The 23,471-nt window shown below is 41.1% G+C and overlaps 1 protein-coding gene across 1 annotated transcript in view; it reads right to left on the reverse strand.

The window, feature by feature from the left end:
* Positions 1-19,090: 19,090 nt before the first annotated feature.
* SORCS2 (sortilin related VPS10 domain containing receptor 2) overlaps positions 19,091-23,471 on the reverse strand; it is a 154,550-nt gene continuing 150,169 nt past the window's right edge. The window contains exons 26-28 of the mRNA XM_070939145.1: positions 22,457-22,611; positions 19,431-19,510; positions 19,091-19,166 (exon numbers count right to left, since the gene is read on the reverse strand). Coding sequence (XP_070795246.1) covers positions 19,143-19,166; positions 19,431-19,510; positions 22,457-22,611 — 259 coding nt within the window. The 3' untranslated portion in view covers positions 19,091-19,142. The remainder of the gene's footprint in view (positions 19,167-19,430; positions 19,511-22,456; positions 22,612-23,471) is intronic.

A 23,471-nucleotide genomic window follows, 5' to 3' on the forward strand; every position in this document is an offset into this window, starting at 1 on the left:
GCGTAAGCACCGCTGCGCCTATTTACAGCAGTTTTCGGTGATTTTGGGGCGTTTGGAGAGGTTTCCTTGCCTCCTGCTGCTGTTGAAGCATTGTGGCTGCAGATTTGTGGCGCGAAGACTTTTCCGCGCCTAATTTTGCCGCGCCTTTAAGCCATTTGGCTAGCAGCCATTTCCAGCCTCCTGTTTATCCATCCTGGCTTCTGGATTCTTCTCTGCTTCTCTCCTGGCGCAGTGAGTTACCTGAACCACCAATTATCCCCTGTGGGTGGATATTTTTAGGGGTGATTCCCTCCTTTGGCATTCATTTCTGAGCTGTGAAAGTAAATTCCTGCTCCAAAATGGCAGATGCTAGGGGCAATAAATCCCAGAGCAAAAGAAAAAGGGGCCATACTTCTGATCCTAAGGAAGGTTCCTCAGGGGACCCTGTTCCTCCCAAGGCAGCCAGAGTTTCTACTAGATCCATTCTTTCCAAGAGTGCTAATCCTGCTGCATCATCAAGGGAAGAGACCAGGGGGCATAAGGCCATGGAAAAGGCCTTTCAAAAAGCTGCTTCAGAGACCTCTAGAGTTTCATCTCCTGCTGTGGGGCCTTCTAAATCATCTGCCCTCCCCACTTCTAATGTGGCTGTTCCCCCTTCTCAAATTCAGATTGAACATGATTTTTCTCCTGATCAGTCTACTCTGGGTGAGCATGTGGCTGCTGATGCTTCTGTATTTCCTGCTGCTAGGCCTCTATCTCCAATTGTGTCTATTCAAGCCCCTCCAGGGCAAGAACCCCCTGAGGCTCCAGCTCAATCCAGCAATCAAGGGGCTGAGGCTCCTTTGTGTTTAGCTTCTGCCCTAGCTGAACTTATTTCAGTATCAACTAGGCAAGGTATTGCTGAAGGCCTGCAGCAAAGGGCTTCTTCTGAGGTCTCCAGTTATGTGAGTCAGCAGAGTCGTTCTGTGAGGGCCCAGGCTGTTGCTGATCCTGTGCAATGTGAGGAAAGGGTGGGTTCCCAGGAAAATGCAAGTCAAGGTTCCCTATCTGAAGGGGAAATTGCCCCGGATCAAGATCTCTCGGATGATGAAGGTCTGGAACCAGACCAGCCTTCCTTCATTGGGCTTTTCAAACCTCAGTTATTCAGATCCTTATTATATAAAGCTCAAAATGTTACTGGACTGGGAAGTTCTTCTGCTCCTTCCACTCAAAGGGAGGCTTCTACATCTTCATCTCAGCATCCCTCTTCCTCATTATTATTTCAGGAACCTTCCATTCGTGCAGAGGTGGTTCAGCTCCCAAGCTGTTTTCTGATGTGATCCAAAGACAGTGGTCTTCTCCTAGTTCTGGCCCTGTTCCTAATGGTTTAGATAAAAGATTTTATAATATGGCTTCTGATTTTGCTAACATCCTTCAAGTTCCTTCTGTAGATGCGCCTGTCGTGGCTCTCTCTTCTGCATCTCCTCTTACTGGCCCGTCAGAGTAATCCCTGCGCCCTGAAGACAAGAAGTTTGAGCACTCCTTGGTCAAGGACCACCAGGCCTCAGCTTGGTCCATTCAGGCCTCCTCGGCCGCTTCCTTTTTTAACAGGGCTTCCATCCTTTGGCTTCGCCAACTGCAGGAAAGGCTGCCTTCTTCTGATGTACGATCTCACCAGGACATCAACAAGATCCTAGCTGCTGTTGAGTTCTCTGCTGATGCTACTCTGAATGCGGCAAGGTTTTCAGCTAAGGCTATCGGGGCTTCAGTCACTTCACGACGGCTTCTGTGGCTTCGTCAGTGGCAGGCGGATGTCCGCAACAAGTGGAGGCTTGCATCGGCTCCCTTTTCAGGGAACAACCTCTTCGGCTCCGCATTGGATCCACTTCTCATTGAGACGAAGGATCATTGCAAGATTCTGCCCTCCTTATCGAGGAGATCTGATCCTCGTCAGCAGACTTCCTTTCGAGCCCATTCCTTTCGCTCTGACTTCTCTTCCTTCCAGTCCAGGCCTCAGCGGTACTCTCAGCCCAGGGGTGGACAACAGCAGGATTTCCAGGTCAGGCAGGGGTCCCCTTTCCCTTCCTGCAGGCCCTTCAGGGGAGGTAGGGGCCGCCCCTTCCATAGATCCCGTTAGTTCTCCCTTACCTATCCCTGACTCCTTAATTGGAGATCGGTTAGCATCCTTTGCTGACCAATGGGATATTTCAGTTTCAGATCCTTGGATTAGATGTACGATTAGATTTGGTTTGACCCTTGAGTTCTCTTCTGTTTCTCCTAGCTTGTTTGTCAGGTGCCCTGTCTCCCATGTCAGGACCAAGTGGGTTCTGCTAGATGAGGCCATTCAACATCTTTTGGAGATTAGGGCTGTTCAATGTGTTCCCCAAGGGGAAGTAGGCCAGGGCTTTTACTCTCGTTTGTTTCTAGTTCCCAAGGCTTCAGGAGGCTGGAGGGCCATATTGAATCTTAAATCCTTGAACAAATATATAGTTTATCATCGGTTCAAGATGGAATCCCTCCAGACCATTCTCCTTTCTATCCGTCCAGGTGATTTTTTGTTCTTCATCGACTTGACGGAGGCATATCTTCATGTGCCCATATTTCCGGAACATCGGAAATAACTCCGTTTTTGTTATCAGGGTAGACATTATTAGTATAGAGCCCTTCCCTTTGGCCTTTCCTCGGCTCCCAGGGTCTTTATGAAGATCATGGCTGCCTTATTGGGCCATATGAGATCTTTTCCTGTTAGAGTTTTGTTTTATCTAGATGATATTCTTATTTTGTCTAGTTCTGAGGTTCGGGGTAATGAGGATGTTCAGGTGACCCTTCAAACCCTGCAGTCCCATGGCTTTTTGGTTAATCGTTCCAAGAGCAACCTAGTTCCTTCCACGTGCATCCAGCATTTGGGGGCTGTTATTGATACTGTCAGGTTGCAGGTTTCCCTTTCACAAGAACGTCAGGACAGTATTGTTGAACTGGCAGGTCAGGTTTATTTATTTATTTATTTATTTATTTATTTATTTATTTATTTATTTATTTATTTTTCATATTTGTATACCGCCCTACTCCCGAAGGACTCAGGGCGGTGAACAGCCATAATAAATACAAATACATATAGAAGTTAAAAACTATTAAGAAACAGATTAAGTAATTTAGGCTCAAAGATTAAAAAACATCCAAATTTATCTAAAGAGGTTTAAAACCCAATTTAAAAGACAGTTTAAAAGCCAATTAAAAAGGGAGAGTTAGGCCAGACCAGCTTGTTGGAATAGAAATGTTTTCAGGGCTCGGCGGAATATGCGTAAGTCTTGGATGTTTCGTAACTCTGGGGGAAGCCCGTTCCAGATGGTAGGTGCCCCCACAGAAAAGGCTCTCCCCCTGGGGGCCGTCAGTCGACATTGTTTGGCCGACGGCACCCTGAGGAGTCCCTCTCTATGGGAGCGAACTGGTCGGTGAGAGGCTATTGGTGGCAGGAGGCGGTCTCGTAAGTACCCTGGTCCTGAGCCATGGAGCGCTCTAAAGATAGTAACCAAAACCTTGAAGCGCACCCGGAAGACCACTGGGAGCCAGTGCAGCTCGCGCAGGAGGGGGGTTACATGAGGTTAAGGCTTCGCGCTCTTTTTCCCTCCTAGGTTTTTCCCGCTTGTTAGGGAAGATGGTATCTGCCTTCGGGATCACGCCCTGGTCTTGGTTTCATAGCCGGGAACTTCAGTTGTTTTTACTTCCATTTCAACGGTCTCGCAGGAGCACATCAGTGGCCAGAGTTCTCTTGACCCCAGCAGTTCTTCAGTCCTTGGCCTGGTGGACCTCTCCGGCTCTTGCTCAGGGGTGCCTGTTCAGAGTTCCTCAGCGCGTGAGCATTACCACGGACGCGAGCCTCTTCGGATGGGGGGCTCACCTGGGGTCTCATCTGGCTCAAGGGCAGTGGTCGGTTCAGGAGAGGGGACTTCACATCAACAACTTGGAGCTCAGAGCCATCTTCCGGGCCCTTCGCAAGTTTGCGCCTCTCCTTCGGGGTCTGGATGTATTGAGCAGAACAGACAATGTAGCTGCCAAAGCCCACATCAACCGGCAAGGAGGGACACGCTCCAAGGCTCTGATGAGGGAAGCCTCCCGTCTCTTCAGGTGGGCGGAGAGTCACTTGGCATCCATTCACGCCTCTCACATCTCAGGGTCATCGAATGTACAAGCGGACGCCCTCAGTCGCTCAGTGGTGGACCAGACGGAGTGGAGCCTCAATCCACTTCTGTTCCAGGACATCGTGCATCACTTTGGTCTTCCAGCAGTAGACTTCTTTGCGTCCGAATCCAACCACCAGCTCCCGAGGTTTTACACGAGGTTTCCTGTCCAGGGGGCCGAGGCTGTGGACGCCTTGATCAGCCCGTGGCCTTGTGGTCTTCTTCTCTATGCTTTCCCACCTCTTCCACTCATCTCCAGGGTCATCAGGAAGCTGTTGCAGGAACAAGCCGAGCTCGTCCTTCTGGCACCCTTCTGGCCCAGGCAACCGTGGTTTGCGGATCTGATGGCTCTCTCCGTCGCTCCCCATTGGCAGATTCCGGCCGACAAGATCTCTCTGTGGCAATGCCGCCTAGCTCATCCAGATCTTCAGTGGCTCTGGCTGACTGCTTGGAGGTTGAGCAGTTCCTCCTGTCCTCGGCCAGAGTCCCTTCGGAAATAATATCTACAATCCAGGCCTCTCGTCGCGGGTCAACAAACCGTATTTACAATGCCACTTGGATGGCCTTCTCTGCCTGGTGTCGACGTAAGAAGGTTCTTCCTCCTGCTGCTTCCATTCTTGACATTCTAGGATTTCTTCAGGATGGCTTCAAGCCGGGACTCTCTCCCAATACTCTCCGGAGGCAAATCTCTGCCATCTCTTCTATCCTCACCTGCGGCACCGCTGAGTCTGTGTCCACTCACCCTCTCATTCGTTCATTCCTCAGAGGCGCTGCCAATCTACGTCCTCCGGCCGTTCATCGGTTTCCGACCTGGGACCTGAATAAGGTTCTATCGGCTCTTACTGGTTCTCCCTTTGAGCCTCTCCGGGAAGTCTCGCTGAAGTTTTTGTCTTTTAAGGTAGCCTTTCTCATAGCGATCACCTCGGCTCGGAGAATCTCGGAGTTGGCTGCTCTCTCAGTTCGTCAGGATCTCTGTATTCTTCATGCTGATCGAGTAGTTTTGCGATTGGATCCAGCTTTTATTCCGAAGATCAATACAGCCTTCCATCGCTCCCAAGAGATCATTCTCCCCAACTTTTGCCCTTCCCCCCATCATCGCCTGGTGATGCTTGATGTTCGTCGGGCTCTCAAGATTTATATCTCCAGGACTTCTTCTTTTCGTCGTTCTGAGGCTCTTTTTGTGTCTTTCCAACCCCAGTCCATGGGGTCAAAGGTTTCTTCCACTACCTTGGGTCGGTGGCTCAGGGCTTCCATTTCCTTAGCTTATGAAGCTCAATCATTGCCGGTGCCTCATGGTGTTACAGCCCACTCTACCAGGAGCACAGTTACTTCGGTTGCCTGGTCTACCCAAGCTTCTCTCGAGGAGGTCTGTCAAGCTGCTACATGGACGTCTCCGTCTCCATTTATCCGGCATTACCGGTTGGATGTTTATGCATCGGTGGAAGCTTCCTTTGGGCAACGTGTGCTGCAGCGGGTATCCTCCCAGGATCAAGAGCGGTGCCGGCCTTCTCCCTCCCAATAGGTACATGGGCTTTGGTATATCCCTCGTGACCGGCGTTTCCTCCATGACTGAGAATGGGCGTTGGTCTTGCCTGATACGCCGCTTCTAGTCACTAGGAAACGCCGGTCACCCCCTCCCGATTGGTCCGGCACCTCTTGTGCTGGATTTTCGCTGTTGAAGGACAGGGGTGGGGCCTGGGGATTTTTTATTTCTCTTTTATCTTTACAGACACGACAGTCTACCGTTTGTCCTAGTCTCAATCTGGGTACAGGAAGAGGCGGGACTTCTTTTGTTGGTAGACGGTCCTAGGATAACTGGATAAGTCACATCCCTCATGTGACCGGCATTTCCTAGTGACTAGAAGCGGCGTATCAGGTAAGACCAATGCCCATTCACACCAGGAAGACAAAATTTGTAATAGTTCCTTGGTTTACTATTTACTGTTACTAGAAATAGTCCTCAACTTACAACTGCAATGAAGCTTGCCCATTACAGTCACAAGTCATTAAGCGCACCCATGTGATCACCTTGCTCAACCACCCCAGTGCCTGCTCTCCCCATTGCAGTCATTAAGTGACTGATTGCTAATAAAGCACAGGGTGCCTCAAGGGTAGGGAGACCCTGGGAGACCTAGCCCATGTCAATACTGCTACACTTTCCCAGCTTACACATGGCCTGCCTCAGGCCTCCCAAGGCCTTCTCCACTCTCTTAGGCACCTCATTCTTGCTTACATCCCCATGATCATGTTCAAGAAGACGTCCCATCCCCCCGTGAACTTCTTTATGTAGTATGGAGGCATCAATTTTCCTGCATGTGATCTCCGGCTTAAGCAGGCTGTATGTGTGCATCCATATTTTTTTTTCATAGTAATCCAGATACTACAATAGGCATGGACCAACCACACAGATTATGAGAATCTAATCAGCGGGTGAGATTGGGTGAGAATAAGAGTTGGAGAGTTGGGGCAATAAGTTGCATGTGTAGAGGAGGGGAGCACAGGGAAGGGAACAAGAGGGGAACTTACTGGCTGCTGAGTTACTGTTTAGATAGGGAATGGCTGTTTCCTTTGCAATTAGTTGCAAAAATATATTTAATCAACTATCATAGTCCCAAACAGGCAAAGTTTAGACTCAATCGGAGTCTTCAACAATAGTCTGTTGTTGAAGGTTTCCAACCTGCCTGCTCCTCTCACAACACAGGGCTGCTAGGCATAGGTACAGTTTTCACAGATAAGAAATTCATGAGGTCATTGAACTGCATCCCTGTTTTACCTGTACATGTTGACAGGTCAGTTCTTGCAGAGCTAATTGAGTTTCTAGGTTCTCTTGAAGCAAAAAGGAATGGTGAGGGAAGACAGCCTCAACTTCAAGTGGTCAGCAGGAGATAGGCAAATCACAGCATTTACTGCAATGTTTCTTGATAATGAGAGTTTTAAGATGTGTGGATTTCAAGTCCCAGAATTCAGAAGCATGCTGGATGGGGAATTCTGGGAGCTGAAGTCCACACACCTTAAAGTTGCCAAAGTTGAGAATACTTCACTCATCATCAACCACATTCACAAAGCATCCTAGATAGTGTCCATAGGAAAAAGTAGTGACAAGAGAAGGCAGATTGCAACATTTAAAAACTGGAACAGTTTTGGCTCATTTTAAGCTGCCTCCACCATGGGCTGGGAACAAGTGGATAAAAGTAATGTGACAAAGCCAAAGTTATTTAAAAATAGTTAAGATAAATTTCTGCCATGGCTAGAAGGATGCGCCTCACAGATGACATCACCTTATTACATTTTATATTTATATAAACGGGCACATATATTTAAAGAGCAGCTTGAGAACTGGGGTGGAATGGTTTAATTGTGTGGAGGAAGAGGTTATAAATGGCCAGTTAAATCTACTGAAAGGGATTCTTAGGAGCAGAGTTCCATCTTGGTCTATTCTGCCTTAAAAGAAACCACAAGCAAAGAGTGTCAAAGCATTTTAATGAAGAAAATGCAATACAGTTTCTTGGAACAAGTGCATTCGTTTGGACACACTAATTAACCTGCTACATATTTCAAAGCAGAACAGTCTTAAGCTGAATTCCACAGCTTATAGATAAATTGCAATCAAAACTGTAGCAAAACCTAATTCAGCTATCTAGATTGTGCAGTTGAACTGTAGTTAAATGTTAACATAATGTATATTTCAACATTTGCTTCTGCTTTTCAATGTGATCACATTACTACAAATTTGACATTTTATCTGTCACATATATACAAAAATATACAGACTCCTAAATCTCATCCACCTTACACCTCTTTGACAATTATGAATATTTTGTTTTCCCTTGTATAGAAACAAGTTTTGGGTAATCTTATCTAAAATAGTAATAAGAAAGTGTATACTGTATTATCACAAAACTAGATGAAATAAAGGCAAAAAGAAATGAGTTTTACTATTATACCAACTATAATCTTTTCATAATTTATGAGTGTTGAGATTATTTTCCTTTTATGTTCCATCAAATCCATAAAATTCATCAGGTTGCTTACCAATTCATGTCCTAAATGAATAAAGCCAGACTTGCATATTTTAGGGCCTATTAACACACTTAGACAGATTCCGTTTACTGAAGCTGTTTGCTATGGGAAATAAAACATGATGTGCATCTCTTTAGGACTGTGTGGTATTTATTCACTAGGGCACCAAGATGGTCATGTTCAGAGATGGTTTGCTTTCTAAGCATTCACATTTCAGCAATCATCATATAAACATAAGAAACACAAATACTACTTAAAGTGCAATCTGGTTTTTCTATGTGACAAATTTCCACTGAACCCTTTAAGATGGCTAAAGTGGTGGGTAATGAGGATGCATATCAGAATACATCACTGCATTTTCAAAAACATGGGAATCTCAAGGCCAAATAACAAATATGTCTCCCTCTTAAAAAAAAAGAATAGGATTTCTCAACTATTCGACTAATAAGCTTTAACAAAATAAGGGGGAAATAAATCTACACTTATTTAGGGAGAATCAACATGGTTTATTTAATGGAAGGGAACTACAAAAGAAACAAGACTACGTGGCGCCTAAACATACCACAGCCCTAGAGTAAAAGTCATTTTTTAATGACCCAATAATCCCTTGTGGGATGGAGCCTGGGCAACTGAATAGAGCTAGCAGAGTGTTTAATGGCCGGATGCCCTCCTGTTGCCAATATGGAGTTTTGTTCAGCAGATATATTCTCATTGTGCCCAGAGAGAGAAATATCTGCTTCTACCTAGGATCAAACTCACAGCCTCCTGTTTGTGAGGTGAGAGCTCCACCTCTAGGCCACTGCACCACTCCCTAGAGCAAAAGGACATGCCAGCAGAAAAGAGAATTTTTGAGGAGATAATGCCATTTATTGCATTTGATGGATGGGATAACATTCAGATCTTGAGGCAGTCATAAAAGACTGGGCACGTTTAAGCCCAGCACATGTCTAATGCAAATCTCTTAAGATAAAGGCAAGTTGTCCATAACAGGGCAGGAGAGAGTAAGTGAACAGGAAGACCATATAACAAAGAACTCAAACTTGCAATTCTTGAGCTATATGCTCCAAGTCACTTTCTGCGACCTGCAACAAGATTGTGGAGGCTCTAAATACCACAAAGTTAGGTAAACTGGATCATGGAAACCTGCGGAAGAGGAATCGGGTGCAAGACCTAGCCTTACCATTTACTTCAGCCTAACCCGGTGTATCTCCTGGCAAGAGTAATGCCTTGTCAGCTGAGTGGTATAAGTCAACATGCTAAGCTGCACTACCTGCTGGAATCCCCATATGCTTTTGTGGGCCACTGAATACTATTCATCTCGGTCAATGCCCAGCTCCACAAGCAGAAGCAGCAGAGGAGAAATTTTGCTTGGGCAGGCAAGCTGGCAGGTTGGGGCTGCCCAAGAAAAGGAGGGAACGGCAGAGGTGGAAGGCCAGGACTGCTTACTCTGCTGTGACAATCTCTTTATGAGGCAGGAGTGGAACCAGAATATTTGTAGGTCAGGGTTGAAATGAGGAGTCCTTGCCGCTCTCTGATCTTGGTTTTCTTGCACACATTTCATTACCCAAACTGATGATGTTGCTTAGTTTGGGTAATGAAATGTCTGCAAGGAAACAACCAAACTCAGCACCAAGGACACCGCAAGAGTGGGAAAAAACTGAAAGAGTTCTCTGCTAAGGCAGAACAGTGAAAGAAAAAGAGAGCAAATGAAAAAAGACCAAAGGGAACTTCTCAGCAAGGCGGTAGGAGAAATATATGGTTTCACCAACTCTTAGTGAGATGGTTTTCTAGAGTATTTAATTTTAGAAATGAATTTGAAAATAATATCACAGATCAATATCACACTGATACTTTCATTAATAAAAAATGCTGCCAGCTGAATCACAAACCAGTTTTTCTAAGCTGTGGTTTGCACATACCTCAGTTTTGCAGTAAAGTCATTATTACATTCATTTCTGTTAACTAGCCTTTTATGATACTCTTCATTTTCTTCATTTATGACTCACTGGGGACTTAGTATCAATGCATGAAAATGCTTCAGCATTGCAATCCTAACCATCACTCCTCACTATTCACATTTGAGATCTCTACCATATAGCAATGGCTGTGCATATTAAAAATATTTCTTGCAAATGATCACTTTAGTGTAATTTAGGATACATCAAACTAATGTCAGCCTGTAGGGAAGCTAAATTCAAACTATGCTGAATTACTCTGGACACAAAAGCCCAACAACTTTGGATAGACATTTTCAGAGATGAAATGGCAGAAATCTCTAAAGGTATTTTTTATGTGAAATCCACCATTGTCACTCCTTGATTGATTTTGGATACAAACTGCCTGGTACGGGAAAATGTGTTTTCCTTCAGGCATTTAGGTCCAAAATGGCCTTTTGTGTTATTTTTAAGGCAGTTTAAAATCAGACCTTGAACTGGGCCTGGAGTCATGAAACATTCAGCACAGCTCCCTCCAGACTGAGCTAATGCGATTCAATCTGGCTTGGACTTCTTGACTGTGCTAGCTGAAACTCTTGGCTCCTCTTTAAGGCTAATTGCAACACATGCAATACAATACAGTAAGGGTGGGGCACCTGCTTCTTTCCAGAAGTTACGGTCAACTTTCAGCATTCATCACCATTGGGTATATTGGGAAATGCAGCTCAGTAAAAGTGGACAGCACCTCACTCTGTGTTTCAATAACTGGGAGATTATCCAAGAAGGAACCTATGTGGCTGGATGACTTGTTCATCAACATTTGCAGCTGGTGAACTTGGAGGCCAACAAAACCTGAAATGATAAAGCTGAATCAAGTAAAACTCCTAAGCTATTTGCCTGTTCTTTCAAAAAGAATTATGCCCTATACGTGCAGTACCCCCTCAATCAACTATAGTATAGGGCTTCTAGGCACCTATCTACCTTCAGTTAACTCTTGTCTGTCTAGCTCTTAATTAATTCCCTAGGAGAGCGTAATGTTTATAAAGGCAAAGGAAATCCAAGGTCTGTTGCCATACCTTCATCCTTCAATTCCATCTCAGAAGGGAGGAACGTGCCTTAAAAAACAAAACAAATAAGAAATTGGCAGCCTTCTTTCAAAAGTCTGAGACTAGTCTACTACAATGTGCTTTACATGTTTGTCTCCGTGTCCTCTATGGAACAGAATGCACTAATGGAACAAGTTACAAGGAACACCTTGAGAGCATTTGCTCTGCATCCTTATTTTCAGGTTAAAAAAAGAAACCAAAGTTTGAGTTCGGAGTCTACTGTATATTTGAGCTTGTTCATTTTAAAGCTCAACTGAAAATCTTTCAAGTCCCACACTCAAATATCACGGAATAGCATTTCCAAAATAAGGAATTCCCATTCCTGCAGACCAATAGAATCTAGGCCTCAAAATTTTGAATCAAAAAGTGGTCTAGGGAAAATAGATAGAATTAAGTCTTTATGTATTGAGCAACCCGAATCTTCAGAATAAGGAAGGTTTATGAGTTGAACAGGCTAACAATAGCACTAATATTGGCAGGTCCTACAAGTGTCAAAACCAAAATTAGAACATCACTTATGTTTTTGCTGGAAATTTTCCCACTGGGAGTCAAGAATAACCCATAAGAATAGTTGTTTCAAGAAACGAAACCCATAGAAAAGTTTGTTCAAGAAAGAAAACCCATAGAAAAGCCCTTCCAGAGCACCAATGAAGACCAGCAAAATGGAATGGTGTATTGTAATTCCTATTACAATATTTTTGTATATTTATCTTTTGGAAACCACTATCTCAGAAAGATCATTTATCCTGCATAGTTTTCCAAGGCTTGTAGGAATAAATCTTAACAAAACAAAACATAAAAATACACCCATCTCATTCCTAAGGATTGCCAATGCCCAAATTATGCATATATAGTACATACAATCCTTTGCAAAATAGGTGTGCCTCAGTCCCACAAAAATTAATGGGATAAAATTGCACAACAAGATACTTAAGTCCCCACTTATCCACACCCATTGAATTAGATTGCTCAATTTTCAAAACTTTTGGAAAAATGTGAGAGGACTTGTAAGGACTTTCTTACAAGCTTATTTCTAGATGGTTAACAGACAGAATCTACAACAGAGACAAATGGATATTGGTGTTATAACTGCACCAAAGAACAAAGGAAAATTTTAATAATGAAGAGGCCTTGGTTGCCCTGAAATGCTAAACCTCCACTCGGCTATTCTCTTAGGCTTCTGCAATTGGAGAGTATTGCAAAAGGAAATGTCCCCGAATATCTTCCGCCAAATAAATAAAAAAGCAACTCCTAACTGATGGTGAATATTCTATTAATGCCACTGAAGTCAAATTGTTTCCCCACAGCAGGATAGGGGCAGGGGCAACTGCAGCTGTGTGGGTGGATATGAAAAAGTTTCTGACCAACAAACTTAAGAGAGACCTTAGGAAGACTTTTTTGGATGGAAATCTTAAAGGGGAAAACAAGATGCCTGGAACTCTGAAAAATGAGATTATAAAAGCTCAGTCTAATATAATATTATTGAGAAACAAAAACAAGGTGAAACCAGCATGATTGCATGAAAAAACTCCCTGATGAACTGGGAGACAAAAAGGACAAGTATAAGGAATGGAAAGAGGGACACATAACTAAAACAGAATATCAGCAAATAGCTCAACTCTGCAAAGATGAAGTTAGGAAAGCTAAGGCTCTTAATGAATTAAGACTTGCAAGAAATGCCAAAAATACTGTAATTTTAAAAGTTGGTTTCAACATGTAAACACAAGAAAAAGATCAAGAAAATGTTTGGTCCACTAATGGGAGAGTGCCAAGTAGCAGGAAGAAAGCACAAAAGGAAAAAAAAACCAGTCCAATTTATCAAAAGCAATACTGTAGACGACAGAATAGAAATGCAAGTTAAAATAAACAAGAAAGTGGTAAGAAAACACTTATCCACTCTAGTTGAGTTCATATTGCCAGGATCAGATGGATTACATCCCAGAGTTCTAAAGGAGCTGGCAGATGTGATCTTAGAACCACTGAACAAAAAGAGTCTGGAGCACTGGGGAACTACCAGAAGACTGAAAAAAGAGCTGATGTGTCTCAATCTTCAAAAAGACGGGGGGGACCACTCAGGAAACTACAGACCCATCTGCTTGAGCAGGGGTTGGGACTACAAAGCCTCTTCCAAGCTTTATTCTATATTCTATGATAGAAGCCGTCGCACTTTGGCTAAGATGCTGAGCTTGTCGATCGAAAGGTTGGCAGTTCAGTGGTTCGAATCCCTAGTGTCGCGTAAAGGGGTGAGCTCCCGTTACTTGTCCCAGCTTCTGCCGGGACGAAAGCATGTAAAAAAAATGCAAGTAGAAAAATAGGGACCACCTTTGGTGGGACAGCGTTCCATGCGCCTTTGGCATTTAGTCATGCTGGCCACATGACCACAGAGACGTCTTCGGACAGCACTGGCTCTTTGGCTTTGAAACGGAGATGAGCACCACCCCCTAGAGTCGGGAACGACTAGCACATATGTGCAAGGGAAACCTTTACCTTTACCTAACAAATGGGGGAAGGTCTTTGATCATTAAGTCGTGGCTGCCATCTTGTGTTGTTTGGCACTACCCACCCTTGCAGGTCCCTGACAGTTGTGGCGTATTTGAAGTATCTCATAACATAGTGACATACATAATATTTAACCTGTGAACTTTCAATATACATTAGCAGTAAAGACGGGTGCAATGCAAGTCCCTAAAATTTATAGCTTCTTTTTCCTTTCTGACGCTGAGGCTGGAATCTGAGTTTCTTTAGATGGAGCTGGGAAACTGGGGCCTGAGGCTTTTCAAAGGCTGGCCATTTTCATGCCAATATAGTTTTCTGTGACTCAAGGACTGGTAAATAATCCTTGAGCTCAGTGTGAGGAAGAGCTCTGAAAAGCAACATCTTCTAATGTTGAAATTACACTGTACATACTGGGTCTGAAGGGTATCCAACAGTGAAGTCTTTTAATGCAAAATAATTATCTTGATTATCAAATAAGACTGACTGGATTTCAATGATACAATTCAGATTTTGCCAGACAAGAAAATACATACTATATGTCAATTTGGGTTTCAATTATATGGAATATTATAGTACTTGTCTGTATTGTAAGCAGTAGGAATTTTAGGTTACTTATGACATGGAGAACTTTTCTGTTCTCTTATTTATCCTGATACATGTAGTTCATATATTTGCCTCTATGAAAATATATAGACTCGTTGGTTTCACTTCAGATATATAATTTATGTATACATAGTTTCAGTTATATATTATTGTATCTGTGTACTTTGTTGTTTATAATATTCTTCATGTAAATCCACTTTGTGTTTACATATAGCAAAACACAATTATTTTAATTACAGCAATATAAGAAAAAATGTGTTTTTATATTATATATATCAATTTTCTCTTATTTTCTAGAATTTTAAAGTTGCAGCACTAATGAACGAGAGTCTTCCGTCCAGTCTTGCTGCACATAATCCATTTCACCTATTGATTGTGTAATCATAGTCTTATGTTTAATATAAAGTATAATCTGGCTGAAGTAGTTTTAAGTGGCATTAATGTCTCCTCATACTGTTGAAGTACGGTATATACTTACATCTCCCACTATAATCAATGGCTCTTAAAAGCCCATTCATGGGGCCTTGTTTCAATTTTCCAGTCTTCTTAAATTATCTGTTCTCTCCTTTTATCCCTAGTTTTTAACCACTTAATATTCAATTCCTACCTTCCATTCAAAACACAATTTTTCATCAAAAATTTTATCCATTTAAGCCTATCCATCTCATTTTCAAAATGACCTATTCATCCATTTAAACTACAACTAACCCTGAATTTATCAGACTGTGTATTATTTATGTACCTGCAAACTCTTACATGGAATTTTCTCCCTAGAAGGCCTTCACAAAGCCACAGCATCACCAAGAACAAGATGATTGGTTAGAGAATGCAATGCCCACACTTGATCCTATCAAACCAAAAAGAAATAGGTGCAAGAGCATCAATCTTTGTCTTCATTTTATTCAACAGATGTGCATTATTAGCCCCTAACATCACTTCAAGACCCTACCATTAAAATTCAATAACAAACAAATTCAATAACAACAATGTAATTTTCATCTACTTTTTGGGTAGCCTCCTGAAACACTTTTGAAATTTCAAAAGCTTCTGGCCCATATTGTCCACCATGCACCCAGAAGAAACCCCAGGTTTCTTTGTGGCCTAGATGGCTTTCCTTTTAGCTTGTTTAGGGAGGCTGGTAAGGAAGACAATGCTTCACTGTCTGAAATTTCACTGTCCTATTGAACAAGCTGAAAACCACAGAAAGTCAAGGAAGGCACATCTCCTATGGGAATCTGGATCCTATCTAATCAATTCCCTGACATAAGCTTAATTTACCTCCCCCCCCCTACTGCAATGAGGCACATTTAAATTTCTCTCCTCCAAGAGTCTTTTATCACCTATCACCAAAGGAAATTTGGAGTTTAACATATGGCCTGGCATTTGCTTTCATCATCACTCCTTCTATCTGGAATGGTCATCCTCTTCTACCAAGTGTGTAGGCTCAGGAGGGATAACATGGAGCAGTGAGGGAGGAAGGGGACATCTGCCTAGCCAGCCAGATCAGCCAAATCAATCCTGGCGATCAATGGGGTGAGATGTGACCGCCAGATTGCCCTGACATTGCATTTACTTTCATCTGTTTGTCTATATTCTCTTTCTGTTGCACGGGTGGATAAAAATATACTATCTCTGGAAATGTAATGTCTATCTGTCTGTCCATCTAGTACAGTGTGATGGATTGTATTTTCATTATGTGACATCAGTGATGTAATCCTTCTGCAGACTTGGGAACAAAGGAAAAAAATTATTCTGGGGTAACAAGGATGCAACTTGCTATTTGTAGATCTATATTGGCTCTTAATAAAAGGTAAACTAGATGTTATATATTGAGGTGTGACCCAAAAAAGAACATGGTTTGTAATATCCATGGAAAGCTTTAATGGAAAGCATTCTTGGCAGGACAAAACATTTACCTAAATAGCTAGACAGAAAAAGAACTGCATGAGAAAACAGCCAGCAGGAAAAATAAAGTTTCTTTCCATTCAGTCTTCTTTCTCCACATTTTTAAATGCTGGCATTCGGTAAAATTTATTGCTTCTGAAGACAAGTCCACTTTTGACTCACTACTGTCAGTGTCACAAAAATATCCTACTCTTGCAACCAAATCTGCTTCTTTTGTATCAGTCTATTTCAATTATACAAATGCTGTACAAAGTGAATTTCTTACAAATGATGCAACAAACATTTATCTCAAGAACTAATCTGCCAATATAAGAGATACCTGCATCTAAGGCTAGAAAATATTAAAGAATCCAGTCTTTTTATTCTATAAAAAACCCTATGACCAGTATTGCTTCTATTCATTCTTAGGAGTAGAGATGCAATTACCAATATTTGTTTGTTGGCTCAATCACAGTTGTAAACAAGCAGCTTTTCAAACAAAAATGAAAGCAAGTTGCCTTAAAATACTGCCATTGAATTTTACAGAGCAAAGCAGTGTTGTATTAATAGATCTGGACTGAAATTTCTTTGCAGTGGCTAGATCCCAACCTGCTCTTTTTATTTGCAGAAACAAAAATCTCTTTATTGGGAGAAGGAGAGGAGGAACACTTCTAGAGAAACATTAAAATCAGGGACCTTTTAATGAGCCCGGGTGGTAAGAGTAAAATACATGCATAGGGTCCAGAAGATATTGACATGAATAACACCCGTTTCAGAGTTAGCAATATGAAAACAGTAATTTGTGTAGATGAAGCTGCTCCCTCCAGTAAAGATTGTAAGAAGTTATAGCTCTATCTACAGTAACCACAAATAATATACAGTACTGTACTGTAGTGCCCCACCTTAAAACAGACATTATCTCAAACAAGGAAACAGAAAGTGTGAATTTTGGGATATTCTAAGTTTGCTGAACAGCAATAAAGTAAAATAACATCTCAAACAAAGATCACCCTTCATTTAACTCTATCTCCAGTTGTGGAAGAGCAGAGCTAAAACAAGGTTTTCACTTTAGGAAAATAACAAAATTAGATGTTCATGCTTGGGATCAGTACATGTATACTTTTTACTGCTGATCATTCATAGATTTGTAAAAACATGGAGTCTAGATTTGCGATCTGCCCATCCTGTTGCATTGCTAGGGTTACTTTTTAAACATGTTTTCAAATTATTGTGATCCAGCAATTTTTCATCATAAAAATTGTGTGTTTTTTTTAAATTTTCAATACCAGCAATACCATAAATGGTAAAATGAAGAGTTCCGTCCCTTAATACCAAGCATAAAAATATTTTATGAGGGAACCCCCCCCCTTTTTTTTGTTTTAAACAGTTAGATTTCCATATTTTTTCAACTGCAATTATTCTCTGTACAGGTAAGGCAGTGGGGAGTTGTTGCTCTTTTATAAGAAAATGTGCAGGCCACTAGGAGCTCTGCTGCATAGACAGACAGAGAGATCCTGAGCAGGTGGCAAATAAATGTTGCCATTCATTTCCAGTAGCATTATATCTGCTGGAATGATCAGTTCCTGAATACATTGTGCTTGACACAGTACTGCAGTAGTTGCTTTTGTGCATGCATGAGAACAAAATACATCAACACAAAATGGAATGTGCCTTCGGTGGAAAGAATTCATTGGAGACACAGTCACATAATACATACAATAAGTGCAGCACAAGTTATTTGTAAGGATCGTTCATTGATATTCGGAAACACTTTCTAAATGTGCACCTATGTGTGTATTATTTCTAGACTACTTTGTGGCTAGTTTTCTACACGTGTCTTCTTTGAACAAGTACCACCAGTCTGACTGCACTTTTGCTCCATAAAGTTACTGGGGTGAAACAAGCATATTCACAATTAAACTAGCAGTTCTTCTAAATAACAACAGAAGTTATTTCCTGCCTAAGACTTCACTTAGCTCCAGTCTGAAAAGTGAAGCATGATATTTAGGATGAAATTGAAAAAGTGCAATTATTTAAATGGAATTAATCAAATTTGATTCACCAGATTGTCAAACACATCCAAGGCAGTGATATTTTTAGTTTGTTCAGCCCCAAAGTAGAAAAAGGAAAAAAGAATAAAATAGCAAATTTGAAATAGGCTGCTTTGACAGCGTTATCCTGAGATAAGAATGCTTTTATAGCTATAAAAATAGAAAGTGTAAAAAGGTACAAAAAAAGACTACTGAAATTTTAAAAAGTAATTACACTTGCTGTTCTGGAAACTGAAGAAAAGGTAAGGCAGCCCAAGCTGTTTAATGGTGTGGGTTGCAAACTAACAGGCAGTCTAGTGGACAGAAAAATGGGGGTGTCAAGACTAGGAAGAACCTGATTTGGGAGCAAAATGAAGCTGAAAGCTTCTTTTGGTGATATATTACAAAAAGCCTCTACTCATTTCCCAACATCAGCATCAGTTTTTATATTCTGAAACTAGATCTCCAGTGGGCTATGCCAATGACTGATCATCCTGTCTCTTCAATGCATGTGCCATATCAGATCCAAGTTGCTCATTTACTAGGAAAAAAAATCCCAAATATTCACCCATTTCTGTTTCGACTATTTTAAAACTAACCCTCATGCCTTAAGAATGGCAGCCTGATGTCACCATTGTGAACAAAGTCTGAAATGAGTTTGATTACGTGGACATAAATAAGCCAAGGGACCCAGAGACAGACAAAGTGGTTGCAAACATGCCTAGGGCTACAGATCTGCTATCTTAGTCTGAGGTCAGCAGCCATGAACACAAAGCGTATTATCGTGTTTTCCAAGTAACACATGGCTGTTGTATCTTCGAGACAGTCTCCTTCCCACTAGCAGTGAATTCTTCAGAGAAGTAGAAGATTCTTGAATATAGGTTGAGTTGTATCAGCTAATCAGGTCATTGTGCATTTCCCTGGAACTAATGCTCAGAACCATGCCTGAGAGATTGCCTATGGAACAAACAAACAAAGCACCAAGATTAGCAAATTGTGGGGCATTGAAAATAACCCCCCTTTTATTCAAGGAACAATTCTACCACAGTGGAAGGCTGTGGAAATGGTGCAGCAGATCTGAGGTGTAATGCTGAAAATGTTGGCCATTGTCGAATCCTCACGAATTCCTACAACTCTGAGTCAAAAGACAGCCTTCAGATTCAAGCAGAGTTAGGTGAGAAAGGAGGACAGCCCCACCGGCTTCCTTCAACATACACTGACCTGGGACTGGACACTGACTGCCATCAGCAATAAGGGAACTCTGTAGCTGTTCAAGTTTCCACCTCTCCCAGAAGGAGTCACTGCAAGGTAATGGTGTGGAGGAGGAGTCCCAAGGTGGGGATGGCGATAAAGTAGGCAACATAAAATATACAAAAACAACAGAAATGGATGGGTGAGCTGAGGAATATGCCATTGAATTTTTTTTCAAAATTATGAAAACAGAAAATCCCATTTGCTTCATTATATTATGAGCAGAAAATAATTTAACAATCTCATCAGTGAAACGGGGATGACAAAAGGGCCTTTCAAATTTAAATGACCTTCTCACAAATATTTAAATTCTAGTAAGAAGAGTAGAGAATAATTCATTTGCATGCAACCAGGGCATTTTACCCTCACAATATCCTCTGCATTAGTTCAAACTTCCTCAAGCATGATTGTCTTCTGAACTGTGGACTAATTTCCAGAACTTTCCAACCAGTATGGCCTTTGCTGACACTTCTAGAAGTTATAATCCAGATGTTTATAAAGTGCCCTGCATAGGAAAAGGCGAGGTTGTGCTGGGCTAAGAGTAATTGGTCCAAATCAGCCCTTGTATTTTATAGTGATGAGTGAGAATTTGAACCCATGTTTTCCTGGCTCTAATCTGACATGCAATCAGTTATAGTAGCACTTTATCATCCACTATGGAACATTAGGATTGTTCCATTTCAGCAGTGAAATCGGGCCGGATCTATCCAGCTCGCGTGAACTGGTAGCACCGGCAGTGAGAGGCTCTGCCCACCCACCGGGACATCATTACGTCCCATTTTTGACCCTCTGCACATGCACAGAAGAGGCACATGCTCATATTCCCGAACCAGTAGCAAAGGTAAGTGAATTTCACCACTGTTCCATTTATGCTTGACTAAGCTGAATCAGAGCATATCACAGGAATCAGTGCAAAAGCATATTAGTAGGTTTGGCTACAGAATGCACATCAAACTTGTAGTAGGTTCCAGTTAGCAGTATGAAGAGATGATAGAAATGAAGAGGAGAAAAAAATATTCTGGAATGGCTTTTTTATCAAAAAAATGTGATTCATCTAGCAATACAAAAATAATGAATCTGTTTTCAAAATTATTTTTACCCTGAGCAAAACAGGAAATTGAGAATCCAAGGCAATTAGGAAACTATTCCACCCTTTTCAATATATTCTAGACCCAAACATTTTCGGTATCTATTTTACTAGCTTCAGCAATTTTCTTCAATATTTTGTTTAGAATATCTATTATTAAAATTCAAAATATAAGACACAGATCCAGCGATGAGTTGCTGCTATCCCATGGCTACTTTATGTAATGTAACTTCTTCATATGATTATAATATTTTTAGATTGTAGTTATTCTATTTTATTTTCAGAAATTCATTCTAGGATTTCTGGGATGATATTACATTTCTCCTAAACCTCTAGTTGGTGATACCCCAAATTTGGAGATGCAAAAAGCCATTTTACAATCTCTTAACTACCTGTATTACATTTTTTAGCACACTATTAGCCTTCTTTCCTTTCCCTTCTACCCATTCCTGCCTCTCAGCATGAAAAAGTTATCAGAATCTAACTGAATATCTTAGGTGGGTCTGTGACAATTCGCCATGGCTAACTCTCCACTGACAACTTGCCATGGCCAATTCACTGTGGAACAACTTGCCACAGGACAACTCGCTGTAGGACAAGAGTTACACTAATATCAAAGAAATAGTGGAATAGAATAATTAATAATAATTAAGAAGAATGCAAAAGCAGGGACAGAATGAAATGTGAATTGCAAAAATTAAAATAATTTTTATTTATTTTAAATAATGAAATAGAATTGTTAAATTGTCCCTCATCAAACTGCCCCATGGCGGGTTGGCCATGGTGAGTTGTCCTGCAGTGAGTTGGCTACAGCAAATTGTCCCATTCCAATCTTAGCTAGCAATCCAGCTGTATCCTATCAGTGAACTAGGTTAGACAAGCAGCAAGAGGGGTGGAGCACCCAGAAAATCAAGGTGGCAACAGCTGCTGTATCAACTCCAATGCATAGGAGTTGGGGCTTCACTTACATCATTGAGCCTGCCATCTTCACTTTTTGTGACCTCCCTACAGATAAAATGTAAACCAATAGGTTAGGTTTGTTTCTCATTCTATGCCTCTCCTTCCATTGCTTCCATTCTACTCTCGGCTTCAAAATCATCTGTGGTAAAATAATCCCACACCAAACTACTAAAAGTGTAGGACATAATTGGCCACGCATCAGCAACCTTTTCAGGCACTGGGCAGATGAACTTAAAAACAAAAAAGAAGGTCTCACTCTCAAATGCTGTGAGAGGCTGGTATTTTATGTGATTTCAGGCATCTTTTGTCAATTTTGTTCAATTTTATTTTCAGAAACCAGGATCACGGTATCAATCCATGTCCATGGAAGTATCGTATAGCAGTTAACTTTTATGAAGCCATTAGGCCACTTTATGAGAGGCATTGGGAATATAAGGAGAATTGCTCTATCATTTAAAACAGAAGGGTCAACCTGTGTGTCCAAAGATGCTGCTGAATTATACTGTCTACCAATCCAATCAGTACATCCAATAGTAAGGGATGTGCCCCCCATTTATTAATTATGCTGTCAGATCATTTTTTAACATGCCTGCATCAATGAATTAATATATATATTTAAAACATTTAACACAAACAAAATTTGCATTCAGTCTTGAATATTCTTTTAGCCCTGTTAATTACTTCAGCCTACATACATTTTTATAAAAACCTCCAATAACAGTCACAAATGGCACCATTTTACAGTAATCATCACAATTGTTAGCATTTTCTATATGTTTTTTCTCAGGGAGCACCTGGCTCCTAAGCATATTTTCAATGATCTGACATGACTGGAAAAGATTTTGTGGAAGCTGAAATAAGAGGAAGTCAATATTATTATTTGTCTTAGGATATTCTTAAATACCAAGTAGATAGATACATTATTTTCATAAAGAGACTCTATGTTTACCTCTTGCATTTCCCAGTGTTTGACAATCAAGATCGTCATCAATGAATTCCTCCCCCTGGGTATTTTGGGTATCCTCTCTGTGATTTACAGGGCTGGTCATCTCTTGTTCTTTTTCATTTTGCATCTGAGCATAGACATTTCTCCCTGGTAATTTCCTTAAGAACATAAGATAGTTTTTTTTAATATTGCATTGCATTGCCTTGATCTACCAAGAGTGACCCATAGGTGGAAGCATCCATTGCAAATATGATTGTCTATGTGTTCATTCAGACTTCACTACTATGAAATACTTTCCGATGCTTATGCAAATATCCCAACCAAATCTATGGTTAAAAACTCCAAATGGCATCAAGATTCAGATAATTATCTTGGAATTCTTGTGTGTTGCTCAATTCTCTGCATTTATCTTAATACAGAGGAGTTTTCGAGCATACAATGCAGCATCTTTGGGGTATGTTCAACAAGAGCTCACAATTTCTCTACATTCCATAGTTACCTATACGAAAATGCAAGCTATCTTTTCCACTACAGATTATGATTTTTTTCATTAAAATGCAAGTATTTTTATTCTTTTTGGTGTTTTCATAATTTTAAATTATAAATAAAATAATGTTTTGTGCTTTTAAAAAATACAGCAATAATTTTTGTATTTTTTCATAAAGAAGCAATGTGTGGAAGCTCGTTAAAGCAAGATCCAACCTGGAACTAATTGAGAGCTAATGAAAGACCCTCATTATATGTAAAGCATTATATTCATTCATGTAGAATGGATTTAAATATTCTTATCATCTGACCATGTCCTCACACTGTATTTACCCAAAAGGAAGATGGCCCTGAATTTAAAATTGCAGAATGAACAAAATTATAAACATATCAGGAAGTACAGTTACTTCATCCAATCCCCATCTGCTTTTTTCTGTTTTTGCTGGAAGGAACAGGTATGTATGGAAATGTGTGTACATATTCACCAAATTCTGAATGCAAGAGAAATAGTTAGCATATTAATAAACTACAG

Source organism: Pituophis catenifer, unplaced genomic scaffold (genome assembly GCF_029215685.1).
Source record: "Pituophis catenifer annectens isolate HBS135680 unplaced genomic scaffold, rPitCat1.0.hap2 SCAF_3, whole genome shotgun sequence".
Taxonomy (NCBI): domain Eukaryota; kingdom Metazoa; phylum Chordata; class Lepidosauria; order Squamata; family Colubridae; genus Pituophis; species Pituophis catenifer.